The 12,313-nt window shown below is 40.0% G+C and overlaps 1 protein-coding gene and 1 long non-coding RNA gene across 3 annotated transcripts in view; one reads left to right on the forward strand and one right to left on the reverse strand.

Annotated features, from left to right (window-relative positions):
- Positions 1-11,237, forward strand: part of LOC135899573 (colorectal mutant cancer protein-like) — a 42,083-nt gene extending 30,846 nt beyond the window's left edge. Inside the window, exon 16 of the mRNA XM_065428879.1 lies at positions 1,511-11,237. Within this exon, the coding sequence (XP_065284951.1) occupies positions 1,511-1,600 (90 nt within the window). The 3' untranslated portion in view covers positions 1,601-11,237. The remainder of the gene's footprint in view (positions 1-1,510) is intronic.
- Positions 1-12,313, reverse strand: part of LOC139059317 (uncharacterized) — a 64,856-nt gene that overhangs the window by 51,831 nt on the left and 712 nt on the right. The gene's annotated exons all lie outside the window — the stretch shown is intronic.

Consider the following 12,313-nt stretch of genomic DNA (forward strand, 5'->3'; position numbering starts at 1 on the left):
CTGTGTGTGTGTGTGATCCCCGCATTGGGCTAACATCAGGGAGCGCTCGCAGTACCAAAGACCAATACTGTGTCAGCCGGGGCAGCATGTTGTAGCATGCTCGGTGCTCCTCTTTTGCATTTGGCCTAGCAACTGAATGGGTTGCTTTAGGATGCAAGAATTTTCCAGTGAAAGCTATACCCTGAATTCAAATATTAAACTTGTTAAATTAGCCTTCGCTGATTAATTAGCTGCTATTTACCGCACCAGAATTACCTTGGTGGCAGATGAGGACTAATGAATGAGCAGCATAGGTCTCATAATCATAATTTCTACCAGCTCAGAGCTTGGCTAAAGTTAGCTGGGATGCTCTGTATAAGCGAATATTTATTTCCTGAAATTGACTCAACAGTGTACAGTGCCTGGCACAGCATCAACAAGCCTGAACAGGCACAGTTTTCTAATTTTTATGAATAATGATGTTGCTGCCAAAAGCAGTAACAATGTGAAAAGTTCTCACTTGTGTCATCAACGTATCTTCAAATGTAGTGCTTTTAATACTGTGTTTGAGTAAAATCTGATGAAAGTGTGAATGGTGCTGTGTTCGCGTGGAATATAATGCGCAGTGTACACAAATGGCCGCCTGGGCCAGGTAAACAGCTTCCTACTTTACATTATGTGCCAATAATTAAATAAGAAAACGCGCAGGTAAACCGAAAGACATCATAGCAAATATAGATTTATGGATTGACTCACTTTCCATATTTTGGGTGTCGAGGCACACCGTACTTTTGTAAAAAAACAAGAGGCAGCTATGTTTTCCAGTAGAAGCAGCTTCCTTTGTCGGTTACTGTATATCCTGTAGCTAAAGGTATGCGCTCCAAGCTTGTGGATGAGGGTTTGATGCCCGCATTATTATTATTATTATTATTATTATTATTATTATTATTATTATTATTATTATTATTATTATTATTATTATTATTATTATTGCTAGTTGTGCCATTAGGGGTGTATTTAGAGTTGTGGGCCTTCCATCATTTCAGTGCGCCAGGGTGTCTCAGCTGGGGCTCAGACAGACGAGTGTGAGGTGACTGACATTGACAGGGCTAAGCATTGAACAGTACCTCAAGTGCCACTGCTTCAGTCTGGCTAGTGCCCATCCTGTTTTCATCAATCAAGGGCACCATGTTGCTTAGCATGTCTCTAATATCGCCACGGATTGTCCCCTGGCATCTGGCTCAACATATTGGAGGACTTTATGCCTGAGATCAAGAAATAATACCCTCTAACAAACAGACACCAATCTCTGCTGAGCATCCCAGCTCAGAAGAAATTGGCAAATTGCCAAGCTATAGCATCTTCATATAAACAATTTTCAGTGAAATGAACCATGCACTCATGCTCCAGTCCCACTAGCCCCTCGGTTCCTCTTATTCTTTTTACTCAAAATAAGTTGTGTTAAGCATTAGCCCTTCTTTTCACTTTTTTTTTTTTTCATGCTAAAGATGCTTACTTTGTTCTCCTGCAGGTGCAAATGTTGAAGCAGCGAATAGCAATGCTTGAAGGCTCCGGTCTACGCCATGCCTTGCCTCTCTCAGGAAGTGAGACATCTCTATAAGGTGGTACACAAGTGAAGTTCAGAAGGATGAGTTGTTGGTCATTGAAGTATCCTAGCTTCTTGTTCAGTTAGTCCAAGTTTCTGAAGTGTTTGTCTTAGTCATGCCTACATGACTCCATGCAGTTCCTCTGTGTACTCATATTGGTGCCGTATATATACATATAACACCCAATGAAGTTCCTCTTTTGCCTGTTTGTTTGCGGTTTCTTCAATAATGACTATAGGCGTGTTACTGTGTAATGTTACGTGAGAAGAGAAAGGCATTGTACAGAAGTCCCTGTCATGAGTGTGTACTTGTCTAGTGTGTAAAGTATGGTCATGACATTGCAGGTGGTTTACAGCAGTGCTTGTGAAAATTTATGACAAACATCTTGTTGCTTCTGTATGCAATCAAGGACCATTTGCCCGAGAAGTGTGTGTGATATGGGGTCTACTGGTCTACTTTAATTTGTTTCCCAGAACAAGAAAAAAAGCTGCAGTGCGTGGCCGTCAACTTCAATGTACCACTTTATGCGGGAGCAGTCGGCCGTTTTAGAAGGAATACTGTGCGATTAGCACAGGTTATTGAGCAACAGTTAGTGGAGGTCAGTTCTGCCCACTTTATTCTTAAGTTAGCTGTTTCTGACCCCCCCCCCCCATACTCGGAACACTTGTCTACTACTACCTGCATACTCCTGTGAGCAATATGGCAGGGGACACACAAAGCTGCAGTCAAGAGAGCATAGCAGCTAGACATCTACACCAAATGCACAATGGGAAAGCTACCTAGTATGTATGCACATGGCAATTTTGAATCCGCATGTTACAAGTTACTCTGCTTAAAACAGCTTTGGTGTTCTCTGTCATACCACTCATGAGTGTATATATAGCACCCATATCAGCTGCTATGTGTGTCTTGGATCTATTGCACATTGGATCTCGGTCTGTGTCTGCCTGTTGAATCTGAAATCTAATCAGCTACTTGTGGATGTATTCAAATGGCAACAAGACCTTAAAGAGTTGGTAGAATTACATTTAGTAACTGTCTGAGCATGTTTAATTCATTATCATTAGAGCCTGATTTATATTCTGCTTTTTGTTTAGAGGAAAATTTGAGCTTGTTGTTTTTTTAAAGCCTAGTGAAGGTGCCTTTCATAAACAGTTTGCTTGCATGTGACATTGGAAGTGCCACATGAGTTTAACTTGCGATCTCATATACTTTTGTTATGCTGCAGCTAAAGACCAAATTTAATTTTCATGCTTTTTTGTTGTTTTCTCAGCATTGTATTTCTGTCATGGATGTACTGGTTGAGTAAGTGGCATTACATTTCCTTAGTCTCTACACCGGTGTGTACAACATCCTTCTCAAGGCTTAATTCATCTGACTTGTCTTTGTGAGCGCCTTTAATAGCTACGTACAATTGTTTGTAAGCATGGGTACAAGCCGTAGTGAAGCATCAATGGCATTTGGTGAAATGTCGGTGCATGCATTAGTACTTTTCCAAAGGCATTTACTGCATTAAATGCAGAATAGTCAGGGTTTGTAAGGCGTTTACTCCAACCAACCCACATTTCACGTTTGCCACTGAAAAGTAGCCAGTTAGTCATCTGCCTCCACCTTCTTGTGTTCTGATGATGTGGGACCAGCCTTTATTGAATCTCACAGCTGCTTAGAGCAATCAGTATCCTTGAACACTGTTCAAAGAAGGAAGCTGCTAGACTGTGCCTTGGTCGAGGCTGCTAATAATTCACCCTGTATACCTAGTCATTAGAACAGCTTGTCACAGCTATCTAATAATCCAGTCATACAAGGCACTTTTCATTGCAGTCGAGTCTGATTTGAATCAAATTTCTCGATTGTGATTGGCACCCTTTCGTGAGATGAGAAGCTAAACAATCGTGACCAAGAAATTTGATCATGATGCAATTGATACTGCCCCATTTTACCAGGATATAACTTACCTTACTCAGCTGCGCCTAGTGAATTTTTTTTCTTTCTAACTCGCAGCAGCATTAAAACTCTGAGTGACCTGCAAGACTGCAGACGTACCAGGGTACAATGAGGTAGACAAATATCCGGTAATGTAGCAAATTCACAAGGTGTGTTCAGTGAATGTGTGTGTGATTTATCTTTACTTTGCATTTATTCACTACAAGATTGATGGGACTGCCCGGTGTTTTCATAAGCAGTCCTGGTTCTCACATGCATTGTGTGCTCACACATGCCGAGGAGCAAACAGTAATTTCTTCACACTTGTTTTTTCTTCCCTGGGGCACTGAACTTAACTCTTTGAACGTGAAGCTTAGGCCCATATAAACCAGTGGCCAGTAGCCTGAATGGTAGATGCAATTTGGTGGACCGCTTCATTCGGAATCGACGTAGTAACATATTTGCACAACTACAGCTTGAGTTCTCTTACTATTTGTGCGTAACCAGCCTGAGGAAGCTCCTCACATTATATTTTGGAATCGTGCTTCGAATATGTAATACAAGATCCCCCGCTCAAATCCCCACCTGCACTTTCGTACCTCAAAACGCGGTGAGCTTTAGCCACCAGACAACTAGGTGCTCATTGGCAGGAGGTGGAAATCTGCACAGTGAGAGCATATCACAGGGAAACAGCAAAATGTGGTCCAACTACACCGAGGAAGTATATCTAGGGACTTTCAGACCAATAGACTCTTTTCACTAGAGCAATGCTTGTCCATGCAGCCTCACTAAGCAAATGACAACTGCTGTGGTGCACAAATATCTGACTTCTCTGTGCAGTACATCATACTCTTTTTAGAAAATTGTATAACAGCACAGTTGGCAAACTATTATCGTGTAGCATATAGCCCACATATAGCCCATTGCTGGCATGGATTGCAATAATGGACTCCTCACTACATTATGCTAAAAGAAGACCACATTCTAAGTTCACAAACAGGGCTACCTGGTCACATTGTATTCACATAAGTACAATATACACACTGTTTTTAAGATCCTCAGCCACAGCAAGGCAGTTCTAAAAAGTGGAAGCTAGGGCATGTAAAAGAAATGCAAACATCTTGCCTAGGAAAGTTTATAGCATCCTGCATTGATTCCTCTGCATGGCATCGACCATCATGCTGAGTTTAGGCTTTATCACCACGAACATATCAATAATTTCCACAACAAATGCTGACAAGCTTCTTGTCCCTCTCACAAGTTTAGTGCAGTTGCATGCCAGATTTTGATATGGTTATCCTACTAATTGCCTTCTGTGTGACCTAGTAATCCCTGATTTAATATGTGGGCAGTAGTGTTAACAAAATCGGCCCTGTGGAAATCCATGGGCAGCAAAAAAAAATTCATAAAAGGAATGTTTGCTGTCCACCTGCTTGAAGCAGAAGGCTATACAAACTCAAATCCTTGGAGTGGAAACTTTGCAAATTTGTAAAAGAATTCTCATTATGGTTTGGGAATTGAACCTAGGATTGTCAACAACCTAGGACAAAGAAATCACTGTACTGTGTGAGCTGATCACAGATTAGTGCAAGGTTTAATTAATCGGCAACTCAAAATGCTGCGAGTAGGATTGTTTGACTAGTGAAATCTTTAATTTGCATACAAATGCTAGAAAATGTTGAGCTTAACTACTGAACTGTGTACCGAACATATCCTCATTTATAAATGTAGAAATGTGCTACTTTAAATCACGGCTACCCTTTTTCATGCCCAGCTTGCAGGCTCTGATAAACATAGCCTGAAAATGTATTTAGGACCTGATGTGGTGAAATTGTGGCCAAGGCATGCTATAGCTTAGAATGATTGTGTGTTTAGTTTGTACCTGCAGTAGCAGCTTTTTGAATGGCAAATTCAAGTACACTCTATGCAACACCAATAGCCAAAATTGATCTGAAGTCGTTTGCTGGGAAGTAGCTTGTAAGCATGATGACTTGTCTTTGTGCATAAAATGTATTATCTTTGTGGTTGTTATTGTTTTTTATTATGTCTAAGTGAGTGAAAACTGTCATGTGTCATTTTGATTAGATGTTTCAACATATGGTGGCGTGTTATTTGCGCTGGCACAACGCACGCATAAACTTGGCACCTTGCCAGCTAGTATTATTGTATACTACAAGACTCTACTGTTGAACCTCTTACATGTATTTCAAGAATACCTACATTGCTTCAAAGGAGATATAACACAGATATAACAAATTATCAGACATGGTGAAGCAAATCTAAAACTTGATTGGCCGTGCTTTATTTCAGTGAATATTTTCCTGCTATAACGAAACCAAAAAAATGTGTCATCCAACATAATGTCGGTTATAGCAAAGCAAATTTTTGTTTGCACATGACTGATATTATGTATTCTGGTTACAAGAGTGCAAAAACAACTTGGCAAGAGCAGCTTGAAGTAGCCCATTCTGGATGAGGGTGTACGTTTTGGCCAGCTGCTTGGCTTGGTTAAGCCACAGCTGGCAAGCCAAAGTGCAAATCACATGTTGTCACACAGTTACACGGTTGTGTATCAATGATGGCGCAAAATTTATGTATGCGATATAGCATTGATCCCAAGCAAAAAAAAATGAAAAAGAAAAAAAAAACATCTGCAAGGGACACCTTGCTGGCCCATTGGAGGGGAGGCATCAATCCCGATTGCGTCTTCTTCGCATAGACTTGATTTGTCTTGCAGATATCAGTGTGTACTCTTATAACAAATATTGCATATAATGAGGTTCAACTGCATTAGTGTGTTTTAGCATATCATAGCTACTCTAAGAATATTGATACTGTTCCTACCAGCTGCCAGCCTTTACATATGCTAAGTCAAATCTTGTATGTACAGCTAGGATGCGCAAAAGCTGGCATGTGGCCAAAGCAGTAACAGTAACAATACAGTGGTAGTGGTATGTTAAAATGCACTTGCCTTAGTGAAATGCCATTATTTCCATTATTTTGCCTGTCAAATGCAATTTCACACTGAGTGCACATGGTATTTTTCAATCGTGTTAAAGGGACACAGAAGAGAAACACCAAATCAGTTTAGATTGATAAAGTATTGTTGAAGGGCTCTACTTCATTAATTTCATGTTAATTGATGAAAAGCTTATTTTCAAATTTCACTCCAAGACAAGTACATCAGTGTGATGTGACAAATTACAAAGCATCTTTTTGCATTTTGGTCGTCGTGGTGCAGTAAATAGTCATGAAACATCATAAGTTCAGTCTTTAGCTCTTTTAGAATACACATAGTCCATTTGTGGTGATAAAGATTTAACTTTCTCTTTCCTCTTTCTGTAATGAAGAAAGGAAATAAACTTCAAACTTCAAACTATGCCTAAGCAGACGGCATCAAAATCCAGAATGTCATGGCATTTCAAGGCAGTGTTGCCATCGGTCTTTCAGTTTCCTTTCTTTCTTTTTTTTTTCATCTTTTCTGGCTTACCAAGCATATCCTCACAGTAAAAGTGTCTTTTTTGGTAATGTTCAAGGGTAATTTACCAATTGAGCTCAAATTGTTTTTTCTCTTTAGTGTCCCTTTAACTTGAGGCAAAGCGCAAAATAGCATATAAGACAACAGAAGGGAACACAGAGACAGCACTGCTAACAACTGAACTTTATTGCACATGGTTACCGCATATATACGATAGTACAACAGGAAGAAAAAAAGCCACCGTCGCAACATAAGCAAAATATCCACCATAGGCCGCTAGCGCGAAAGGAACAAGATTTCCTTCTTTGAAAGTGAAACAGATGGGCAACTTAGAGTTATTGTTCTAATCATTTCAAATGCCTCAACGATCTCCCTAGTCACTTGATCTGGGTTTTTATATATCACTTGTGATTTGTGAAACAAGTGTTTACGGTCATAACACTGATTTCAGCTAAATGACCAGTCTTTACCAGATTATTGACATTGTTCGAATGTTCCCATACGCGATCGTTGAGGCACCTTCCCATCTGACCAATGTATGCCTTCCTGCAGGCTAAAGGAATACGGTACACCACTCCTTCTATGCACGAAACAAACTCTTCTCAGTGTCATGGCACCTCTTTGTAGTATTGTTAACTTTCATGCACAAACCAGACAGTCTCAAAGGGGCTGAAAAGACGATGTCAATGCCAATACGATTCCCAATTTTCTTCAGATTATGGCTAGCTTGGTGCAGGTACGGCATGACCACCACGTTTCTGCCTCTGCCTTGTTGGGCAGCGGAATGCAGGGATCATCTCGTTTTCTTAGCAGGCTGCCAGCCACTGCAGCAGCATTCGCCAGGGGTAGCCAGCTGCACTTAGGCGTGAAACTTGGCTTTCAAAGCATTTTTGAAACAAAGGTTAATGATTGTTCGAGAAAACAAGCGTAAGATCTAAAAACCTAATGGAACCATTAGTAGGCTCTTCACATGACAAAATAAGAGGTTGGAAGAACTCGAAAAAAACTGAACAGGAGACATAGCAGAAGCCAAGCATTCATCGTCACATTGTAGAAACACTAGGTAATCATTGACATACCTAAATAATTTTGCTACCTCTGATCCTTCCAAGCTAGTGCACAGAATCATATCGTAATGAGCGAGAACTAGATCACTTAAGAGAGGCGTGAGGCAAGAACCAATGCATACGCCTTCTCTCTGTAGAAATGCTGAGTCACTTTCAAAGAAGAAAATCTTGTTCCTATCGCGGTAGCAGCCTACGGTGGATGATTTTGTCAAAAAGAAATCTGTGTTGCAATGGTGGCTTTTTTTTTTTTTTCATCCTGTTGTACCATGGTATATATGGGGTAACCACGTGCAATGAAATTCAGTGGTTAGTAGAGCTGTGTCTTCATTCCCTTCTGTTGTCCAGTGTGCTATTTTGTGCTTTGCCTCAAGTTATGCAGTACCAACTGGCCAACCAGTCTGTTCTCTTGTCCCTTTAAGCTAACCTGTCATTCCTTCACATTTGAAAAGAGTTTTTCCCGGCACTGTATGGTGAAGGTTTGCATGAAGTTCGTTAGCACAAGCACACTTATCTTACTGGCCAAATTGAGATATGCATCAAGTACACAAATCTTTTATGCTCTTGTCATTGTCATTTGCGCACTCCATTATAGCCCTAGCCTGGCGCAATTTTTTTTTTTTACATCCAGGAGAGCAGCTCTGGCATGTGTTCTTTTATTTATTTTCTTGCTATGTGATTGTCTCTGTACAAGCCTGGTTTTGCCATTGCAGGCTCTTTTTCATGTCTGTAACAGTTTTCTTGTAGTGATTTCTTTTCCATTGTTTTATACATGTATGAGTGCCTCTGCGATTTACATCTGGCCTCTCAACAGGGTTGTTTAGTGTAACATATTGATTATAAGTGGCATAGGAATTAATTGCATTTGTACAAGACTTGTATACCCTAACCATACCCTAACTGACGTGAGGGTAGTCTTAGGAAAAGAATTACCTTCACCAGGTTATGCATCGAATATACTTTTACATGTATGGTCACAATATTGAATCGAACATAGTATTTTTTTGTATGCTCATTCTTGCTTTCTTTCTGTTGATTTGAGATTGAGCTGCACCATTGCTTACTTTTTTGTGCCTTGAACAAGAAAAGTTTTTTATGCTCTGCTGCTAGGATATGCTACTGCATATATTGCTGCCTGTCTAATAGTTGCAATATCGTATCTGATGGCTGCGTGTATTGAGCCATTTAGGAAAATGCAATCACCATCAGCGCTTGCTAAACAACTCTAGGGGTACATATTACTCCCTAGACTTGAACCAACTCACCCCGCAACATATTCTACTTGCTAAACGATGTTATACATGGCGTACACAGAAAAGTATGCAAGAGAAAATGTGTACACACCTACCCTCCCAATCCTTCTTAATCCGTGCAGGGTTTGTAGCTTTTGGAGGCAATTTCAGGGTTGTGTAACTATAGTGTGGGTGTTCCCATAGGCTGTGACATCATTTTGTACTTTCTTCTTATCATGTAACCAAGGTGACTTTCACTGTTCATATTGTTTACCTCACAAAGAATCTTTGTTGATGCATATGTTGTGGCTTGTTGCCTTGCCAGAGGAGTCTGGACCTATCTTTGTACAAGGAGTTCTTACAGGATATGTCAGTGCTGCTGTGTCATTTCTTTAGTATAATCTGCCATATAGTGCCAGCCAGCTTTGCTGATTTTGGGTCTGGGGTACTGCACAATCTCACCCTTTAAGAGCTGTGTATATTAAATGCATGCGAGGGCATTAAGAATGCGTTTTGCTGTAACCATGTGCTATTAGGCAAAGTTTCCTTCAAAAATTACTAAACCAAGCTGCGGCAGCTCCAAGTATGGCATTTCAGCCAGGATAGGAATGGTGGGCTAGTACCTATGTGGATTTGCCTGAGCTTCAACCTTCTGACTTCAAATGTCTTTTGTAACTTTGCAAGTTGTTCAACACAATATTGCATTATGAATGCCACTGCTCACAGTGATTATGCATGTGAACGAGTCTTGTTGCCTTCTGCATTTAGAAAATTAAAACTGCTTCGAAATCTAGGTCAATAATGGTAGATGAAGCATAGTAAACAAAGCCACAAGATTGTCTGAAGCCATGGGCATGAAGGTGAAACAAATCCATGTAGTACTAACCATGGCAGCGGAATGATAGCATTGCCAGAGTTCCTGCTAGCAATTTTACTAGCAAACTCTATGCTATTAGAACCCTCTCGACGGTCATGCCGTGTAGCCTTCAATGTTGGTTGCTTTTGTTGCGTGCACTATATTATTACAGAATGTTGATGACCTTCCCTGTGGGAAACCTGTTTTCAGCAAGTATGCATGTCATGAATTCTATACCTGTATACATAGTTAATTACTGACAGTGTATGTAGTACTGTTCTGCCTGTATGCAATGGGCATAATGACATGCAATAGATTCAGCATACGTGTCAGCTATCTATGCACCTCTCCGAGAGGTTTTTTTTTCTCTATATTAAGTCAAACATTTGACAGCATGAGGTGCTAATGGCGAGATACCTGACTACAAATGCACCATATCAACAACTGAGTCATTATTTTTTAATTTGTTTCCTCTCACTTTTCTTTTTTTAACAGCTAAGTATATATACTTATGCAACGATTATTTCTACCTTCAGCATTATTTTATTCTGACATATATTTAAATGTGTACAAGTTTACTCACTGCCGTGCTTTATTTCTCTTAAGTCAAATATTTTTTCGACCTTTACCTGCAATTAGGATTTACATGCAGATAGTAGTTTTCTCAAATTCCAGTGGATGACATGCAAAAGTTGTCATCTTCAAATTAGCGTGCCAAATTGCTGTGGAACTTAAGTCAGTACAAAATATAGACTCAGATTCCAGTACAGGTAACAATTTTTTATTCATATTGCGTTCTGCAGTAATGCTGAGTAGCTTTTCATCAGGGTTGCAGGTTGCAGGTAGATATGTGTGTACCATGTATACGCAACCAAAGATATGTGTAAGAATGCACAGTTTCTAGCTTTCTACTGTCTTTTTATGGCAGGTTCACGATCGAAATATTCTTGATTTTTTAAACTTGATGTGCCTACTTTACAAGGTGCATTTTATTATTACTGTTGTACTTTGCTATGTTCATTTTCTTAAGGGGGCCATGCTGGCATCACATATTTACAGGTGTCTTTTGTTTTAATAAAGTCAGTGCTTTATCTCTCAGTCGTGACTGTTGCTGCACAGCTTATGCTGCTGCGGTAAGTGCTTTGTTGACCTCAATTTTATTCATACAAGAACTTCTTCTTTTCTGGAATGAACTTATAGTTAGTTATTTGCATCTTAGCAATCAGAGCATAGAAATAACCAGTGCTAACAAAGATTGCAGGACTTCTCTGTTCCGGCAGGCCGACAACAAAAAAGAAAAAGAAGGGGAGGGGGGGGGGTTAACAAGCTTAAGAGAAAACCGGATGAAGAGAACCTTTCTACAGTGCAGTGGTGTTTATAAGTTTCAACGCTTACTGTATTGACGGCATTTTTGTGCAGCAGACTCTTCGAATAGGCTCATCTTATTATAATTTCGGCCTAAACAAAATTCATAATTCATGGCTTAAAGTAAACAAGGATGCCTTAAGTGCTTGGCTTATAGAATTTGGCCCAACAGAGTTTGGCTTAAAGGCAGTCTTCTGCACTTTGTTTACTTCTGTAACCTGTTGAAATTGTAGCTCCCCTCAGTCAGTTGTAATGATGTAAAACAGCTTATGTCTTCGCACAGCACACATGGATCTAAAACACACGTCGCAGGTCACCTATGCACATTAGTAAGCAAAAGCAAAGGAGTGTATTTCTGAATATGTATGAAACTAGCAATAAGCACAATGACACGTTTGAACTTACGCAGCCGCTTCTTCATGTCGTTAGACAGCAAACACAATGAATGCAAGTCCAACATGTATATTTTCAGCATTAAACTGTCTGACGTTGGTGCTTTTTTTTTTTCTGAACGTTAACTACATACCATGGAGTTTTCATTCCACTCTGTAACCAAGTGCTGAACTTTTCAGTTGTGCTGTCGTGCACGGCATAAAAGGGACCCCACGCTGCCGCGTGATCCCACACAAAAAATACGACGCAAGTGCATTTCTTGTTACTGGTTTGCCATTTTATACGCAAGACAGAGAAGAAAAGACAGCAGTGCAAGTGTTCATTCTGCCTCTATACTCTCTATACACGCTCTATACTAATAAAAATTATTGCCCAACATATTCACTTAGGAATGCAGAAGAAAGATAAAGTATACT

This window comes from Dermacentor albipictus, chromosome 4 (assembly GCF_038994185.2).
Source record: "Dermacentor albipictus isolate Rhodes 1998 colony chromosome 4, USDA_Dalb.pri_finalv2, whole genome shotgun sequence".
Lineage (NCBI taxonomy): Eukaryota > Metazoa > Arthropoda > Arachnida > Ixodida > Ixodidae > Dermacentor > Dermacentor albipictus.